General features: G+C 31.8%; 1 protein-coding gene across 1 annotated transcript; it reads left to right on the top strand.

The window, feature by feature from the left end:
* Positions 1-14,245: 14,245 nt before the first annotated feature.
* On the top strand, positions 14,246-18,601 carry LOC105960230 (uncharacterized). Its single transcript, XM_088823837.1, has 7 exons — positions 14,246-14,507; positions 15,452-17,330; positions 17,449-17,568; positions 17,763-17,879; positions 17,959-18,048; positions 18,200-18,307; positions 18,473-18,601. The coding sequence occupies exons 2-7, from the start codon at positions 15,540-15,542 to the stop codon at positions 18,542-18,544; spliced, it is 2,298 nt and encodes a 765-aa protein (XP_088679963.1). The 5' UTR covers positions 14,246-14,507; positions 15,452-15,539; the 3' UTR covers positions 18,545-18,601.
* Positions 18,602-21,462: the final 2,861 nt, after the last annotated feature.

Genomic DNA, 21,462 nt, shown 5'->3' with positions numbered 1-21,462 from the left:
CGACTTCATGACGTGTCGCTACGTGGAGTGGCGACTTCATGACTCGTTGACACGGTCAACGGCGACAATAAATCCATTTTTTTTTCAAATTTCGAATTTTCAGATTTTTTTTAATTTAAAAAAAAACATAAAATACAATAAAATATAAAATACATAAAATACATTTTTAGCATTTTTTCAAGGGTAAATTACAAACACGCCCCTGAGGTATGGTCGAATTACAAAAACACCCCTCTTGTTTGGGTAATTACATCCACCCCCTCAACTCCTCAAATATAGTGGAATCTTCGAGATTATATGAATATTATCACTTTTGTACCCCGTTCCCATTCAAACTCTATATTATGAAGAAAGATGATCATAATATGTGATTTTTAGCTTGTATATATCAGTTTGTGGTGCATCCGAAACTGTATTTTTTACACAAAACGAGTACAAACTAGAGCACATTTCACGGAATCTAGATGACTATGTTGAATTTGGCACCATAAAGGTGGATGTCTAAGAAAAAATCATAGTTGAGGGGGGTAGATGTAATTATCCAAACAATAGAGGGGATTTTGTAATTTGACCATACCTCAGGGGTGTTTGTAATTTACCCTTTTTTCAATCATAAAATCCAATTATGTTTTTTTTTAGTTCTATTTTTTTTTAGTTTAAAAAAAACAGAATTGGATTTTATGTATTTTATATTTTATTGTATTTCATGTTTTTTTTTTAAGATAAAAAATGGTGAAAATTCAAAATAAAAAAAAAAGGATTTAATGTCGCCGCTGACCGTGGCGACAGATCATGAAGTTGCCATGCCACGTGATGACGAACTCCAATTTATTTACACCATTTAAAACAACCCTATTTTATTTACACTTTTCAAAACAACAACAAAAAAATAAAAAATTGCCCCATATTTATCTCTATTTTGAAAATTGAGCCTATTTGGTGAATGTTAGTAAAACAAATAGGGTAAATAACACTTACCCTGTGGTTTGAACTTTATGCACATGACCCCCTTATTCTTTCAATATAGCACATGACCGTCTTGTATTTTAATATAGAGTTTATTACAAATAAGCCCATCATGGCCTACTTATTCATAAAATTGTCAGATAATAAATTTTTTTACAAAAAAATCCAGACAATGTGTAGAGGTGTGTAACATACTAAAATATCCTTCCCATGTTTTAATATGCTCCAAGTTCATCATTTTGATTCATCTTAATATCAATTTGATTCCATATTTCACCAATTATTTAATTTTGAACAATAATTCAATTTTGATTACAATTTCGCCATTTTTACCTACGTTGACTGCGGATCTCTGGTGTTCTTTTTTTTTTCTGTCTGCTTTTTCCCCTGATCACAATAACATTTTTTTTTCTGAATTTTTTTTCTTCAACTTTTTTTTGACAGTCATATAAACTACATTACTGTTTAACACATTAATATTAATACAACAAAAATTACTATTATTGTGTAATAGAGTAATATTAATACGTTGACCATTCAACAAAGACAAATATAATAAAAAAGTAAAAGAGTTAATATTGATGTGGTTGACAATAATATTACTGTCAACCATAGTATTATTACTGCAACGACAGTAATATTACCGTCAACCACAAGAATGTTATTGTGATTATAGTAATATTACTATAGCAAACAGTAATATTATTACATTAATCGGTCAACAAATCAAACAAAATTATAGTGCAAAAAAAAAATAAAAAATATATTGATGCGCTTAAAGTAGTACTATTGTGTTTAAAGTAATTTTACCGTCAACAACAATAATATTATTACGTTGACTGGTCAAGAAATCAAACAAAATAAAAAAGTCAAAAAAATAGTAATATTGATGTGGTTAACAATAATATTATTGTGTTTACAGTAATTGTACTGTCGATTGTTGTCAGCGACAATACAACTACTGTTAATGTCAGTACATTACGGTCAACGGTCAACGTTGAGCAGCGAGCATAAAAAAAAGTACAAGGGAATCATATGCACAAAATTCAAACTAGTGGAGGGTCATATGGTTATATTGAAAGTATCATTTACATAAGGGTTTATTAGGGAAAACCCCCTTGTTCATATTTTCTAATGAGATAGATCCAATTTTTTTTTCCCCTTTTTGAGATACACCCAATTTTGCGAACTTGGCAAAATATATTATATAATTTCCCTTTAATACCCCTGTTTTATTATTAAACGACATTTATTTCCTTTAATACGTGATTTGAGATTTGCTGATACGTTGCCTAAAATCACGGAATAAGTTTACGTGAGATCATTGGCCGTTATATCAAATCGTGTACAATATTTTTTGAAGATTTTGCTTCATCGTTCCAGCGGGTTTTATCGTCTTTGAAGATTTCTGCACCGTCGTGGAAATAGGATCGATTTTTGAGCGTTTGTTTTTGGACGTTGTTAAGCGGGTATGAATGCGTTATTCGTTTTTATTTTTTGCTCAATGTCCATGATTGTCGTGTACGGTGGTTAGAAATTTTTAAGAGTTGTGTTGATACTTGATTCTATTAAGTAGAACGTTTTTTAACAAAATTATTCCGTCATATATATATCGTTTTTTTTTGCCGATAATGTTTGTTTGGAAGAGGATTGACAGAGTTAGAAGAGGATGGTTCACGCAGATCGGAACCAGAGTTGTTTTATATGAGCTTCGTAGTTGGTTTATGCAATAATCGGAATAATTGTCCGTTGTGGTCGAGTTCATGTTTTTATCCCGATCGATAGTTGGTTTATTTGTTTATAACAGCCGATTTAAGTGTGTTGGGTAGTACATTAAAATATAGTTCGTTGTCTTTTTTAATTTAACGTATGAATTTTGCATTTTAAGTTTATTTTTGATGATATTAATGTATTATCATTCAAATGTATTTGCAGTCTATTTAATCATTTTTTAGTATTCTGCATTTTTTATTTTGTTTCATGATTTTAGGTTTTTTCGATGGCGAATTTCGTACGGATTTTGTTGAGATTTGGTGGGTTGGTTGCTATAAAGAGGTGTTTACGATGTAATGGCTCGGTAACTTCGGTTTAGTGTTAAACCGTTGTAATACAATAGTATCCTATTATGAATACCGTATGATACTACCATTATCATTTTATTATACTATTATGAGATTATTAATGTACTAGAGTTTTTTAACTCGACATATTGGTTTGATTGTGTTTTATGTATTTTATCAAAACCCTAGATTGAAATTATGAGATTATTAATGTACTATTTTATTGGTTATGTGGAATACTTTACGTTGGTGTTGTTCTCAATGTTCTTGTCATTTCAGTGGTATATTTTTTGTAACACAATTTCATATCACTACTATAACCGTAATATACTATCATAGCAGATTAATGTACTATATTGAAATTATTAATATACTATGTGGTTGAATAATACGGGATCCATAGTCGATTAACGAGATCCATAGTCGAATTAGATCAATAAGATAGTCTATTACATGATGGTATAAGGAAAATTACCCTAATTGATTAGTATTTCCCAATGTTTTGAAAACCGGACCGGACCGGCCGGTCCGACCGGTTCAACCGCGAACCGCCGCCATGTCCGGTCCGGTTATATGTGAAAACCCAAAAAGCTCAAAAACCCGGGTCAACAGCAAAAATCCCGGTTCGACCGGTAAGAACCGGTTAACCCGAAACCAAGTCCGCATATCGGTTTTCAGCTCAAGACAAAATATCAATGTCGGATCTACATCAATGGTGGTCGTCGGTGAATGAATCTAGACGGGAAAGGTTGTTGGTGAACGAATATAGACGGATCTGGGTAGTATCTAACCCAATCCAAGTTGTGGCCGCCATAACTTTCCACCGAGGAAAAGAAAACGAAGAAGGTAAAAGTTAAAATGAAGAAAAAAATGTAAAATAAGTAGAGAAAATAAAGTATATGTGTTGGTGGAGATTATGATAATTAAGAATCTACAGAGAAAGAAGGGAAGAAAAAGAAAGGGATGGGGACTGTGAAGAGTCGGGAGGAAGAAGAAAGAGGAGGAAGAAGAAAGAAGAGAGAGAGGGGGAGGGGGAGAGAAAGAAGAGAGAGAGAGAGGAGAGAGGGGGAGAGAAATAATTTTAAATTATTTTTTTATGAAAAAGGTAGAGTATAAAGTGATTAAAGTGGGATGGAAATATAAAAATATAAAATGTATTATAATTGAGGTATTAAATTAATAAAATAATTATATATAAAAAAATAATAAAAAACCCGGTTGGACCTCGGTTGAACCGGTCCAACCGTGACCCAGTAGCTTGGCCGGGTCGATGTCCGGTCCGGTTTTCAAAACATTGGTATTTCCAACAAACATATTATTCAGTTTCCATATATATTATTATTTTTTCATATATATTATTATTTACCCTAATCATTTTCATATAATAAGGAAAATTACCCTAATTGATTAGTATTTCAAACAAACATATTATTCAGTTTCCATATATATTATTATTTTTCCAATAGTCAATTAACTAAACCCATAGTCGAATTAGATACATGTGATAGTCTATTAAAAGATATGAGATAGTCTATTAATTTTAAAACACAAATCCGCCGCCGTCACTTCTCAAATCTAGGGTTTTGATGATTCTTCGGCCCATAGTCGATTAACGAGATCCATAGTAAAATTATACCAGTGGGATAGTCTATTAAATGATATGAGATAGTATATTAATACAGATGTAATTCGACTATGCATCTCGTTAATCAACTATGGGCCGAAGAATTATCAAAACCCTAGATTTGAGTAATCCTAGATTTGAGTAACCCTAGATTGGAGCAGTGACGGCGGCCAACGACGATATCACTTCTGGTGGATGTCTTGCCCATCAATTGTTGCAATATCAATGATTTAGTGCTCGAATTCGATATGCGATTATAACAGATCTGCAATTATACAAACGTGATAGTCGATTTAGCCAAAACATATGAACAAATCGATGGACGATAGCGATGCAGCGACCGGCGAAGACGTACCTACGGCGGCATGCTCGGAGTCCACGAAAATCGTCGTTTCACGGCAGTGCAGATTTCTTCCCCTTTCGATCGGCCGTACCGGGAAGTGGTTCTGGGAGGTTTTTGCAGTTTATTTGATAGTGGGTTTTGGGGTGATAGTGTGTTAACGGGAAAATATGAAGGGATTTAATATTATTTCAAAAGGTAAAGTAACGGGATTTGTGGGATTTGATTGAGGGTAATTATGTAATTACGAAAAGTTTGGTCTTTTATCAAAATGGCAAATTTAAATTTGGGTCTACCCCTATTATTTGAATGTTTAAGGGAGTTATATCTAATAGACCCTAGAAAATATGAACAATGGGGTTATCCCTAATAAACCCTTTTATATATATATATATATATATATATATATATATATATATATATATATATATATATATATATATATATATATATATATATATATATATATATATATATATATAATGAATGAACTCACAGCCAATCAACCATATAGGTGTACATGGCATAAGAGCAACTCCAATGGTAAAGTATCAAAATCGATCATCAAATATTAATTTGATACTCGTTTTATTATTTTGATACTCATTTACTCCAACCGCAAGCATTAAATGAATCATCTAATTTTAAATATAAGCATAAATATATTTAATAATGACACGTGTCAATTTTTAATTGGTTTGTTGGGTAGTTAATGTTTTGATACCTCTTTTTTCAGGATGCATTTTTGCATCTCGGGAAGTTGAATATCAAAATAACTACCAATTTAATTCCCCCATTGGAGATGAAAATTTATGTTTTGGAGCATCAAACTAGAAGTTATTCCATTTAATTCCTCCACTGGAGTTGCTCTAAGATAAATCTACATTCTCGCATAATAATTTACAACACATACGAGAGGTGTTTAAACAACATTAGCCTAATCATGTGTAACAAGCTTGACCTATGAACTATTGGCAAGAAGTTTCGAACCTGAATCAACTGGCACAAGCACTTGCTCCAACCGCTAGGCAATCTATTTCGGGAATCAAAAGCATACTCTTACATTCACACTTTGTTTATTTGATTTTTTTCACAAATATTTTATTATTCTACTATTTGTATTCGTTGGTGAGAAACGTCATTCCAAATGATTTTGCTTCCAAATAATCAAGAGCCAAACACGAGATTGTCAATTACGAGGTCAAATAGTATTTTTGGTCTCAAAAAATGACAAATATTAGGTAATTCAAAATGACTATAAAACAAATGCAGAAAACAATAGGGAAAAAATATACGAGAATTTATAAATCTTTTATTAAAAAATATAAAGATTTACTTATTTTGACAAGTTCTTATCAATAATTGAAAAAAAACGAGGGCACTGTTAAGGAACCCCCCCTAGTTTTTTAAGCTCAACTTTGGCCAAGTCTTTTAATAAAAAAAATTGCCCCCATAATAATAATAATAATAATAATAATAATAATAATAATAATAATAAGGTCTAGATATGCCCTTGCGTTTGTCGCCCGACCTTGCGTTTTTCGCCCGACCTCTAGATATAGGGGGGTGACCTTGGTACTTATTTGATGATAAACCATAGTAAAATGTTGCTTCAAGTATCGTTTTACGTTCACAAGGCTCATAACTAAAATCTGATAATTTGCAAACAATTGATTAATTCAATTCATATTGTATGCTTGAGTTGTCTTTGAATAGATTGATGGCTCAATTTATAAAATTTGACGAGTGCGAACACATAAGAGGCTCGATCTCGTTACACTTAGAAAAATCTAGGATCTATTGTCCATGATTATTCGAAACATCTTAAATTATCATATATTTGGGTAAAATAGTCTCTCTTCTTTTTCGATAATCGAAACTGTTTTATAATATCATTCCTACTTATGCATTTTTTTTCTGAAAAGTTCCCTAGTCAAGTATTTTTTTTTTCAATTTTTTTTTTTGATTTACTACTCCTTTAAAAATTGATTTAATTTTCCTTTAGTTAAAATTTCCCTAGTCAAGTATTTGCTAGTTTGTCTTAACTTTCTTAAGTCATTTTCTGATTCCATTTTTCGTTTCATCCATATTGATGATGAGAAAGATAATCATATAACATGTAAAAGAGTTTATTAAGTTTTTCTTAGGTGGTGTTTGCAAATGATTATTTAAAAGCAGAAGTTAGTGATTGTGATTTAAGTTAGTTTTAATTGTTTATTTCTAAAAGTTGGGGGTGTTTGCAAATATTTCGGAAAATGAACTAAAATTGAAAAAGCAGGGTTAGGGGTGCTTTTAAAAAAATAGCTTAAAGCAGATTATTTTAAGAGAAGTAAAAGCAAAAGTTGATTTTGCAAACACCTAAAAACAGATTATGAGCAAAAAAAACCGTATAATCACTTTCAAAAAGCATTTGCAAACACCACCTTAATATAAGCAACTTTAAGCTATAATTTATGAAGCAACTATGACTCTGTATTTTCTATTTAACTTTATTTTTCAGCAAATTCACAAAATACACTAATATTTTTAGAAATAAGCACTCAAAGTTAAAACCAACTTAACTCACAGTACATAACTTTTATTTTTAAATTACCTTTTGTTGCAAACAACGCATTAGACCAAACATAGTATATATGATATTCTAAGGTGGGGACAATAGTCCACGACATCACATGCAACGTGTCTTAATCATAACGTGGCCATCAATTCAGAAAATTATTTTCAAAAAATTAAATATAAGATTTTATGTTATATGTACGAGAGAGAGAGAGAGAGAGAGAGAGAGAGAGAGAGAGAGAGAGAGAGAGAGAGAGAGAGAATTTAGCTATTATCATTATTTTTTTAATTATTATATATAAAATTATTGTTAGTTATTAATAACATATTGAAAATTCCTATGTATATAAACCAGTGTTCTAAATATCGGTCGTGGCGGTCGATATATCGGCCGCCATATCGGTATCGGTTATAAACCTTTACGATTTTGTTGAGGCGGTTTGAAATATCGGTTTTTTACGGCGAGGCGGTTTGCGGCGGTTTTTTGGCGGGTCAAACCGATATATCGGTCAACAAATCGGTTTTTTTTTTTTTTTTTTTTTTTTTTTTAAATTTAAATTAAAATGAAAATATGTTTTGATTTTTTGTTTTTCTCCAATTCTTTCAACTTCCAAAACCAAACCAAGTACTACCCCGCAATTTATGCTTTGTTGTGTTTATATTAATTGTTGATGCGAAAGACTTGCGTGGTATTTGTATTTCGTAAGAATCTTTTATTATATTATGATCTTATTGTTTTTAAATTTTTGTTATTTATTGAGTAATTAGAATTATATAATAACATATGAATGATAGGATAGAATTATGTTTAAATATTCTTTTATATATATTTTGAGTATTTACAAATAATATTTAGAAATATATTACACTAAATTTAAAAACCGATATATTTCCGATTTATCTCCGATAAATCACCGCCGCGCCGACACACAAACAAGTTATGACATGTACAATCAATTTAGTTTATCAAATAATAGATTATGTTATCTATATATAGTTGTTAAGGTGATGTTGATAGTTTAATTATGATTTATGAACACCATTGTCCATATGATTATCGATATTAAACTAGTTATTATTGACTGCTCAACGTAAATGTTTAAAAGTACTCCCTTCGTCTCATATTGTATATCTTTTTTGGTGGTTGCGCATATATTAAGAAATTCAGTACATATGTATAAGTTATACCAAAAACATTATAGTAAATACTAAAATACCCTTGTCATTAACTATTTTTCTTTTAATTAATTAAGAGTGATAAGAGGAATTGATGAAAATGCAATTAATGTTTATTGGAACTTTAAAATAAACAAATAATTTGGAACAAAAAACATACCAAAAAAACAAATAATATATATAGGACAGAAGGAGTAAAATTTTAGACGGAACCAACAATTTAATAAAACAAAAATTTAGGAGAAACAACAAAAAGAATAGGGTCTTTCTAGGGTGAGATACCCCATGTTCTAAACTTTTATGAGATATGCATTAATTACCATTAATTTTCTAAGATTAAATCTGGACCCTAGGAAAATAACATGGTTTATGTTCTAAAAAATGAAGTACTTTACCAAATTATCCTTCGATTATTTTTTTATTAAATTATTATAAAATTGATTAACATTGAATTGTCTAATTTAACCCCTACTATATTTTAATTAAATAATTAATTTAAATTCATTGTGACCGAGTTTTATTTGATAAATAATCGAAAAAAATGCATTCATTAGGAATAGAACTCGTGACCTCTTAATACATTTATCACTCCTAACCATCCAAGCACATTAACTTATTATGATATATTTAACCATAATTGTATAAATACTGTTAATTCAAATATTAATTGCAACATTCATTATTTTTAAATGGTATTAAATAAATTATTAACAAATTTAATAAAATAAAGTTTGAAAACTATAAATAATTGCAGTTCAATAGGCCAAACATCTATCATTAATTATATAATATTAGAAGTATTAATAAACTCCACCATTTAAAAATGTAAAGAATGCTCAATTAAATATAAAAAAATGCATAACTTAATTCAAACTAATTTATGTTATTTAATCGATAGTGTGACAAATCCAAATAAAAAATAAAATAATATATTTATTTAGAAGAAGAAAAAATTATAACTCATTCCAATTAGTAGTTTTCTTAGTTTAAAATAAAATTATATACTACAAATACTATATTGTGAATTTTCTTTTAATATTTAATTTAATCAATTAGTAAGATTTGAATCGAAGAAGTACAAATCCTTTCAATTAGTAAACATTATTCAAATATTTGAATCGGTTGCTTAACTATTGACATAACATGTTACATAATTGATTTAACTATTTATAAGTAATGTCTAATATCTTTTTAATTCAATTTTGTCATAAAAAATAATAAATTTAATTCCTAACACATGTAAGAACCTAGTCGTAAATCATAATATTTTATCAAAGCGTAATATTTGAACCAATTAAGCTCAAGTCCTTTCAATTCATAAACATTATTCAAATATTTGAATCGATTCATTAGCGCGCTCAACTATTGACAAGAACGTCTTAATCAAATTAACTATTATTAATTAAAGTGTGATACATGTTTAATTCAATTTTATCATAAAAAAATAATTCCTAAATTAAGCAACAATCAAATCATAAGATTAATTAAAGCGTATGATTTGAATCAATTAAGCGCAAATCCTTTTAATTTGTAAATATTATTCAAAAATTTGAATCGATTAAGTTCAACCACTAACAAGAACGTATTAATCGAGTTAACTATTTATAATTAAAGTCTACTATCCTTTTAATTCAATTTTAACAACAAAATAATAATTTAATTCGTAAAATCGTAAGAATTAGATCGTAAATCGTAAGATTTAATCTAACCATGAACCGATTAAATCTTACGATTTTTATGAATTAAATTTTATTATTTTTTATGATAAAATTCAATAAAAAAGGTTACTAAACTTTAACTATACACAGATTGATTAATACGCTATTGTAAATTATTGAGTTTAACCGATTCAAATATTTGAATATTGTCTACGAATTGAAATGAGTTGAGCTTAATCGATCAAATCTTTGAATGTTGTTTTTGAATTGAAAACACATGAGTTTAATTGATTCAAATATTACGATTTAATTAAATCTTACAATTTACGATTCAATTCAAACTTCAAATTCTTTCGAAATTCATTTTTAGATTACACTAGTTGAACAACATTTCCTTAGATTTTTAAATTATATTATATAAAGATTTGTTAGTATGGGATATTTTTAATATATAATAATAATAATTATATGAGAATTAATAATTTATTTAACATTATTTATATAAGTTTTATAACCATTATAAATTGTAGCTTTGTGATATATATCCGTATTGTTAGTTTATTGTCAATTATGTGTTGTGTCTTAATGGTAAGTATTCTTGTATGTTTTCAGATGGTCACAAGTTCGAATTCAGTTTGATGCGATTTTGGATGGGTGGTTTAATGATTTTTACGAATAATGATATAATTTACGTTATAAATTTTAATTCAGCAATAAATATATATTTAAAATTGCATTAAAATATAGAGGGTAAAATTGACATTTCATTAATAATTTATAATTGCTGATTTTTTAAAATAATAATTGTAAAAAGGGTATTTGCGACAATACATAAATGGAGAAAAAATAGGTTTTTTTGGTGGGACACGTGTCGCAATTTAAAGGGGGTATCTCATAAAAGTTTAGAACACATGATCTCACCCTAGAAAGACCCAAAAGAATATGTAAATATAATTAGAGATGTACGGTGGAAAAGGCATGAGATTAATTGTTGAAAATATTCTACATTGTTCGGTCTGAATTTTAATTTTTTATTAATTAGTAGAGAAAATATAATTTAAAATATAATTATAAAAATACCATTAGATTGCCTCATAGTTTCTTTTGTAGTATTGTATAAATTTAGTTGTTAGAAAATGAAATTAATTGTTACAGAAATAAAGCAATTAATATGGGGTTTTTTTGCATAGGGCCCTAATTACCAAGCATTTTTATATTATTTTAGGTTTATGAGCTATATCTTTTTCACCAATAAGCCCATTCATTCAATATTTATTATAAATAAATGAAACATTTATGTATATGACAATATTACCTCCAACCATTTATACCCAATTCTTAATTGTAACCCCAATTAATCAATTTTGTCCACAAAAATCCAATTTTGATTTTTTTTTCAAAAACGTTTTTTTGTCGTCGGATTCCAGCATTGACTTATTTATTTTATTTTTTGTTTTTTTCCCGGATTTTTTCGCCGGTTTTCGGCGTTGAATTTATTTATTTATTTTTTTGTTTTTCTGGTTTGTTTTTTTCCGTCGCCGGATTCCAGCGTTGATTGCCGGTCTTCGGCGTTGACATTTTTTAGTGTTTTTTTTATTATTTTTGTTACGTCTGCCGCTAAATGTCGACCGTAATTGTGCTGTCACTGACAGTAAATTAACGTAATTGTACTATCAATGACAGTACATTAACGTAATTGTACTACCGTTGACAATACATTTACGTAATTGTTCTGCCGTTGCAAGTAAATTAACGTAATATTCTTTTCGTTATTTTTTCTTAATTTTGTTTGATTTGTTGACAACTCAATGTAATTATATTACTGCCGTTGACAGTAAAATAACTGTAAACACAATAATATTACTGTCAACCACATAAAAATTATTATTTTTTGTGTTTTTTGTTTTGTTTGAGTTATTCACTGAGTAACGTAATAATATGACTGTCTATTATTGTAATACGACTGTAAACACAATAATATTACAGTGGTTGACGGTAATATTACTGTTGTTATAGTAATATTGTTGTCAACCACATCAATATTATTATTTGTTTTGCGTTTTTTTGTTTGTTTGAGTTATTCACGGAGTAACGTAATAATATTACTGTCTATCAATGTAATATTACTGTGGTTGACGGTAATATCACTATTGTTATAGTAATATTACTGTCACTCACAATAATATTAATTATTTTAACTTTTTATTATGTTTACATTTGTTGAACGGTCAACATAGTAATATTACTCTATTACACAATAATAATGAGTTTTGTTGTGTTAATATTACTGTGCTTGAGATTAATATAGCAATATTAATGTGTTAAACTGTAGTATAGTTAATTTTACTGTGTTTAACAGTAATATAGTTAATATTACTGCCAATCACAACAATATTGTCGTTTACACGAAAAAAAATATGTTACAGAAAGAAAGAAAAAAAAATCAAAAAAGTCAAAGACGGAGACCGGCGTCGACCGCCGGTCAACGCTGGAAACCGGTGACGGAAAAATCAGGAGAAAAAAGAAAAAAAAAATCAACGACGGAAACCGGCGGAAAAATCGGGAAGAAAAAAAAGTCAACGGGGGTGACGGACGAATTTGTCCATAACAATGTGTTTTGGGTCTAAATTGAATAATTTGTGAAATTTGGGGACAAATTAAGGTTAAATTAAAATTAAGGATGAAATTGGAGCATACTAAAGTATGAGGGGCTATTTTAGTCTTTTACAAAAATCTGGATCATATGTGGACTTATTTGCAAATGAGTTTATTGTCTGGATCTCTTTATGAATAAGTACCCATTGATGGGCATATTTGTAAAGACCCCAATTAATAAAGAAAAAACTTAAGAGAAAAAAATAAATATAATTAAGAAGAAATATAACTACAAAACTACTATTCGAATTGCTTAAAATTACCAGACTCTGTCGCGTCTCCGGTGTTGACTTTTTAATTTTTTTTTTTTTTTCTGAAATCCTATTTTTTGAGTTTTTTTTTCCATCTAGTCAACCGCCGGTCTTCAACGTTAACGCTTTTTTGAAAACTTTTTTGTTGCTAAATGACTGTGTTAGGAACGAAATTATTGTTTGAGACAGTAATATTGACTGCCAAAACAATAATATAACTATTATTATCGTCTCAAACAGTAATATTATTGCATAAAACAATAATATTACGGTCGAAGACATCAAAATTGCAGCCCAAGACGATAAAATTAATTACTACAGTAATATTACTGTCTCAAACAGTTAAATTACTGTCTCCGACAATAATATTACTGTTTGAGACAGTAATATTGCAAGTCACAACATCAATATTAATGAAAATTAATTAATATTCTTTTTAAATCTTTCAAAGAAGAAAAAAGTCAACAATGGTCAACGCCGGCTGACCAGCGGTCTCCAGCGGTGGTGGTCAAAATTGGATTAAGAGTCAAAATTAATTAATTTGTGAAATTATGCTAAATTGGGATGTACATTATGATAGGAGTTGAATTAGAGTTTCAAGAGATAGTGATAATTTTGGTATATATAAAAGAGTTTTCGTTACTTGCAAATAAGCTTGAATGAGCTGAATTTATTTGCAAGAAAAAAAAAATAACTATTTTCTAATTAAATATTCTTATTTATGGGCATATTTATCATTTACCTTTTTTTATATTTCGATTCCTGTTATTGAAATAAATCCACAAAAAAGAGTATATAGTAGTATAGTAACGTCATACCAAAATATGATTTTTTTTTGAAGAACCAAAATATGAATTTACCCTACCTATTTTACTATTTGTAGGTAGGCCAGTAGCCAGCCCCTATCACGAGGGCAAAATCGTCAACATATTGCGTAGGAAAATAAAAAGAAAAATAATGACGTCAAATAATAATAAATTCATATTAATTAATTAGGTGGCGCGAAAACAACCGCCGTCGTCTCCTCTTCCTCCCCTCTATTTTCTCAACGTCCCCTAGACTGAATCTTTTTCTCCTTTTCTTTTTTTTTTTATTAATTATTTATTTTTTAATCTATTCATCAAACATATTTAAATTTTATTTATTCATTTATCTCTCTTAATCAAAGAATCCAAACGCTGGAAGAATGAAAAATCTCTTCTTCGCCGGAAATTATTACAGGTATTTATTTACTGTGTTCCGCAATTTCTGGTTTGATAGGATAATCATTCGTTTTATTTTTCTTGTTTGATTTCAATCCGCAATTTGAATGGAATTGATCGGAATTTCTGTATTCAAATTATTTACCTTGAAGATTTCATGAAATTGTCGAAAAATTGAAAATGCGATTATTCAATTTACATAATTTGTATGGATTTGGGGACCTAGAAAATTTGGGAGAATCAATACAGTGTCTAATTTCTGCTCTTGAGAGAGAGAGAGAGAGAGAGAGAGAGAGAGAGAGAGAGAGAGAGAGAGAGAGAGAGAGAGAGAGAGAGAGAGAGAGAGAGAGAGAGAGAGAGAGAGAGAGAGAGAGAGAGAGAGAGAGAGAGAGAGAGAGATGGGGGTGGGGGTGGGGGCAGTGGCGAACCCAGAACAGGGCAGAGGGGCCGTGGCCCCCAACAATGCTCGAGTCCCTATTTTTATGTACATATTTTTGAAAATTAGTATTATTGACCCCTTCATAAAACTTTTAATGCATTCGGCCCCTCGAATTTAAAATCTTAGCTCCGCTAGGGGGTGGGGTGGGGTGTGGGGGGGGGGGGGTGGATTTCTGGTGAAAGTATCATTTTCAGTGAATTTCCCTTTCATGAAAAGGAGTGGAGTTGGGGAAAGAAGGAACAAGACAGAGTGGCTAATGTGAGTATTACTCACTCACTCTGTGTTATGTTGTGTGTGTGTGTGTGTGTGTGTGTGTGTGTGTGTGTGTGTGTGTGTGTGTGTGTGTGTGTGTGTGTGTGTGTGTGTGTGTGTGTGTGTGTGTATCAAGCACAGCCAACCATGGCATACCCGTGACACGGACAAAAATGGAAACAAGAAAATGAAATAAAAACACCCGTTTTTCGGTTTGTTTCGAATTCGATAATCTGTTGTGAGAGATGTTTTCATTCTTCTATGCCTGGCAGATTTTTACCACACTGGTTGATTGCGAAAAATCGGTGTACTAGTATACGCAAAGGGGCCCGTTAATGAGGTCTGAATCGAGCAGTTCCGATGGATACTAGTGACTCGAAGAACGCATCCGACAAGAAAAAACCTAAAGCAGAAACTACGAGACTGCCACTCGTTTCGTCGGAGAACAAATATGGAACCACGCGCAGGTCACAAACCCGAGAAGTCAGCTCAAGGTGCAGATCGCCTTCGCCTTCGCCCGCCCCTGTTTCGAAACGTTTCCCTTCGCCGAATGCTAGTACCAAAACATCGAGTTCGACTCTATCGGTGCCAAAGAGAGCTGTCTCAACTGAAAGAAAACGACCGTCCACTCCTGCGTCGACACCTGTCCACGACACAACTGTAGCGTCCAGAAAAACTCCCGAGTCTTCTTCTTTATGGCCGTCCACTACGAGGAGCCTCGATGCTTCTGCTCCAATTGGCAAGAGAGAGAAACAACAACCGGTTTCTCTCTCTAGGAGCAGTACGCCCGAGAGAAAGAGTTTCTCCGCTGATGTGGCAGAGAATTCTAGGCATTCGTCTAGATGGCCGGGCAGAGCGGCTGTCACACCTTCTGCCGTGAAAGCGTCGAACAATAGTAAAACGACTCCGTCTTTGTTCAATTTGAGGACAGCTGTCGCGCCTTCTTCTTGCTCGAGGAGATTGTCTCTTGATGGAACAAGCAAACCGCTGCAGAAATCTTCGACCGATTTGTTGAAGCTAATTTCTCGTGAAGAAATGTTTAGTGGAAGTTCGGTTGATAATGACGATGAATTTGATGCTACTACAACGAGGCGTCAGTCTCTGCCGGGTAGTGGGGCCCACGGCATTTCAGCCTCGGTTTCTAGAAGGGTGAGTCCTTCTAGAGGAACTAGTCCAGCTACGATAAGGCAGTCGAGCCCTTCGAGACAGCCTCAGAATTCATCTTCGGTTCTTGGTCTTACTGCAGATATTAACGAAAAGATAGCCAAAACAACTCCGTCTTTATTCAATTTTAGGACAGCTGTCGCGCCTTCGTCTTGCACGAGGAGATTGTCTCTTGATGGAACAAGCAAACCTCTGCTGAAATCTTCGACCGATTTGTTGAAGCCAATTTCTCGTGAAGAAATGTTTAACGGAAGTTCGGTTGACAATGACGATGACGACGACTTTGATGCTACTACAACGAGGCGTCAGTCTTTGCCGAGTAGTGGGGCCCACGGCACGTCGCCGTCGGTTTCTAGAAGGGTGAGTCCAGCTACGATAAGACAGTCGAGCCCTTCGAGACAGCCTCAGAATTCGTCTTCGGTTCTTGGTTTCACTTCGGATTTTAATGAAAAGAAAACCAAAACAACTCCGTCTTTGTTCAATTTTCGGACAGCTGTCGCGCCTTCGTCTTGCATGAGGAGACTGTCTCTTGATGGTGCAAGCAAACCTCTGCTGAAATCTTCGACCGATTTGTTGAAGCTAATTTCTCGTGAAGAAATGTTTAATGGAAGTTCGGTTGATAATGATGACGACGACGACTTTGATGCTACTACAGCGAGGCGTCAGTCCTTGCCGGGTAGTGGGGCCCACGGCATGTCGCCCTCGGTTTCTAGAAGGGTGAGTCCTTCTCGAGGGAGGAGTGTTACCCCTTGTTGTTCTAGAGGAGCTAGTCCAACTAAGATAATAAGACCGTCGAGCCCTTCAAGACAGCCTCAGAATTCCACTTTGGTTCCGGGTTTTACTGCGGACGTTAAGAAAGGGAAGAAGGTTGAGAATAATGCCGAAGACGCGCATCAATTGAGGCTGCTGTATAATCGACACTTGCAGTGGAGATACGCGAACGCGCGTAATATCGATGCGTTGCATTCTCAGAAAGCGAAAGCTGAGGTTGATATTTCTCGTCCTATCGGCCACGACATTAACTTTTTTTAATTATAATATTTATATTTCAGATTTCCGAAATAAAATTCATATGTTTCTAATTAGTCGGTTTTGATGGTCGCAGAAAATATTTTACAGCGTGTGGAGGATTATATTAGATCTATTGGATGTGGTGACGAAGAAAAGGTCCGACCTAAAGCAGCTCCGACTTAAGTTGAAGATTTACTCAATTTTGGACAATCAAGTAATTCCCGGTTTTTATCTCTAACCTCGATTATAGTTTTCGAATATTCTGTATACCGGCTTTCGTATTTGAGCATATGGGGTTATCGTGATTTTGCATGCATATATATATATTCGACTTCGTACACTAAAAAAAACGTTCGTATTTCGCGAAAGCTTATAATTATTCTAATTCAAATTCAATCTATTCATCAGATGAACTATCTTAACAAGTGGGCTTCAATCGAGAGGTGTCATGCAAGCTCGTTAACCTGCATAATCGAAGATCTTCAGTCGAGCACTATTCTCGTTCCGGTCACGGGAGGAGCAACGGTAAATATTATATATTTAACAAAACAACAAAAAATAATAATAATTAATAATCACTTAAATAAATCTATATATTTTTCAGGTAGATATTAAAACGGTTAAATCGGCTGTATGCGCTGCTGTCGATGTGATGATGGGGATCGGATCTTCCTTGTGTTCCATTATTCCACAGGTGAGAACTTCTTATTGTTTTATCAACGCTCGAAAAAAACATTCGATTCTGATCTTGTAAACATTGGATTTAATTTAAAAGTCGCTTATGCAGCTGGTGTCGTTCGAAGATCGATTTTTATTTTTTAGATTTCGTTTGTGTGATGATTTAGGTGGAAGGGACGAACAGCTTAGCCTCGAAACTTGCTGACGTGGCAGCGCACGAGAGGGCCATGCTGGACGAATGCGAATCACTATTGAGGTCTACAGCTGCATTACAGGTAAAAGGATACATAGCATTTCTTTTGTTCGATTAAATTCGACTATTTTTCGACCTCAAATTAAAAAAAATTAATATTTTTTCGAAAAGGTGATATATTTTTCGTATATATATATATATATATATATATATATAGCTGATGATGTTGCATTTACTTGATAAACAGGTAGAAGAAGACAGCCTCAGAACTCAACTATTACTGATTAAACAAGATCCCTCTCTATATGGTAAATATTAATAAGATAATTAATTATAATAAGATAATTAATTATACTAATTAACAACCTTCAGTCTTTTTCTTGGTGGTTGTGTGTCAACATTTCTTCCGCACCTTTTTTTGTTTTCTTTATATATAATATATATACATATTTATATTTATATAGGCTATAGCATTGTCACGTTAGTTGGGATTTGTTAGCTATACTATTTTATATCATCATTTTCTATTTGTAATCAAAATTTGTTAGCTATATATAGGTTTTTTTCCAAAACTATCCATGTGTAGTCTTTAATTGCTAAAAAGACCCTGTCTTAATAAAATTAGGAAGAAACACTCCCGTGAGAATAGTCGAATCTTAAAAAAAACCCAAACAGTTTATAATGCACGCGTGGATCGTGAGAGTAAAAGTGTATTGTTTGACTCCAAAAGTCAAAGATGTCCTCTAAGATTCTTTTGGGGTTTTTTTTGTTTTTTTTTAATATTTCTTTTATAGGGGTAATTTGGTCATTTTATATTAGCCAACAATAAATTTCGAAATAAAGACTGGTGTGCTTTAAAAAACACAACATGGAGGCCTTCTTACTAATTTTTTAAACATAAGAGGTTTTTCGACAATTAGAAACAACATAGGGAGGTCTATGTTGTTAGCTAGTTGTATATACTATTAGTGAAATGTAAATTAGTTATTATAATCTGTATATTAAATGGTGATTATGTAAGAAAATGGTCAATTATGGAGGTATTGGTTGAGATTTGATAATCATCTCTTTCAATATACACCACCATGACAAAGTAAAGTCGTCTATGGGCAAGATCAATGATAGTATATGAATTATTTAATTAATTATTTACACCTTTTTGTTTATTATTATTTAAACTTCAATTTCTTGAGTCGTTATATATATATATATATATATATATATATATATATATATATATATATATATATATATATATATATATATATATATATATATGATGTCACTTCATGACTTCATCATATTCATGTTATGTCTATTTGTACCAATTATATAAAGGATGAATATTTTAGGTTCTTTAATATTTCTATGATTTCTTATTATGCTCCTATACTATGTAATAGTTATAAGTTATAACATTAAATAGTAAGAGTCAATTGTGTAAAAAATATAATGAAAGTATAGTTGAATAATATGGGTTAAATATCGAGTGTCTTTTCATATTAAATAATACTAGTATTTACCCATGCGCTGCACGGGACAGTAATTTATCAAATGAAAATACGTAATTGTAAAGCAAACTAAATCAAATACAGCTATTGCGCTCATTGAATATGCACTGAAAAAATGTGATTAGTGATTTTCAATAATCGTAATACTAAAACGAAATAAATACAAAACGTCATCGACCAACAACATAACAAAACAACAACTCCATTGTTGAACCAAGGAACTCACGAAAAGCTTAAGCTTTGGAATGATGTTTTCAAAAGAGAACCATGAACATAGAGGGATAATAGTATGCACATTTTCGATGAATGCGTCCATTTACTTATAGGAAATAGACAAACACAAATCGACAAACATTCCCTTAAAGATAAAAAGATTTGCATCCCGTTCCTTCACAATATGATTGAAGACATAATCCATCAAGAGAAAAACATATAGTAAACATAAACCTACTCTTGTATAAGTTGTAAAAATAAAAATAACCAAGACATGTTACATTAAGAATTAATAAATATGCAAATAACATGTATCTTCAAATTCGATGAAATACTTCCTTGTACACATATTTCTAGTAACATTGGTGAGTATACCTATATCCGACTTGATAAATATCTTAATGCCACATCTGCTCTTAATTCAGTGCGACATAGTTAACCATGGTTAAAGACATGCACAGAAAGATACAAACTAACATGCGAAAGAGTTTGACCTTGACTTTGTTGATCGTCATTAAAAAAAAACGATCAACGGGAATTGTCTTATCTGAAATTTAATTGGCAATCCTGAGTTCTATGGTATCAAAGTCATCCGAGAAATGAGCACTGTGTCACCGCTATTTTTACCGGAAATAATTTTGCAATTCATAACATGAATGTCATTCTAATACTTTAAAGTATAGTCTTGTTGCACAAACATCTAGCTTGATCGATGTTTCTTACTAACATTACTGGTGCACTGATCTTGAACTTCAACGCATGAGAAGGAACTCCAGAGCATCTTTTTATGTTGAGGAATTCAGTCGAATAGATTTTTGCATTCTCCTCAGTATTTTTCTCATCCTTACACACACTATCCGAATTCGGAACTCATGTACAACTTCTCTTCTCCGAGAAGGAGGGACATGAAGTAATCGTTCACAGACTTGACGCATTCATTAGTGGGTGCAATAATTGCCCTCACTTGAAAATAAATCAGATTTTATATGTTAAATAACAAATCCGAATAAACGAAGTTCAATAGCTCTAAAACGTGATCTTCTAAATCACCAATTAGCATGTCCTCGGGAATCTCTATAGAAACTTCACCATCATTCAGTTCACCAACATCCCCATTACTAACCTTCAGTATCCACTCTCCAAATTCTCTTACCTCATACATGTTAGAGGGAGAAGAACATGACTGCAGTCTCATGTTCGTATTCAACTTCAAAACACGACAGAAAATTCGCAGCACAAAGGAGTTGATCGTAGCATGTATTATGCCCTACCTTGATACTTTCAATACAACTGATAAAATATGTCTAAAATCTCCTAAAAAACAACCACCTTACCACCAAACAGTTTGCCTATCTTTACTATAGGCTTCATTGTCTTGTCAAACGTTTTAAAACAGTATCTATGCATCATCGGGACCTCGTCATATATAACAAACTTTGCGCTAATAAACAACTTTGCACGTGGACTTTGTTGCGTTATTGTGGGAGTCTTGTGTACATTTATGAGGAGTCCA

This window comes from Erythranthe guttata, chromosome 10, assembly GCF_056151865.1.
Source record: "Erythranthe guttata isolate IM_541 chromosome 10, IM_541, whole genome shotgun sequence".
Taxonomy (NCBI): Eukaryota; Viridiplantae; Streptophyta; class Magnoliopsida; order Lamiales; family Phrymaceae; genus Erythranthe; species Erythranthe guttata.
This window is presented reverse-complemented; position numbering and strand designations above follow the sequence as displayed.

What these genes read in the sequence shown, in the direction of transcription:
- LOC105960230 (XM_088823837.1), top strand. Translation starts at nt 15,540, where the DNA reads ATGGATACTAGTGACTCGAAGAACGCATCCGACAAGAAAAAACCTAAA. An exon ending in CTCAGAAAGCGAAAGCTGAG is followed by an intron (nt 17,331 to 17,448) that starts GTTGATATTTCT and finishes TGATGGTCGCAG; the next exon opens with AAAATATTTTACAGCGTGTG. An exon ending in CGGTCACGGGAGGAGCAACG is followed by an intron (nt 17,880 to 17,958) that starts GTAAATATTATA and finishes TATATTTTTCAG; the next exon opens with GTAGATATTAAAACGGTTAA.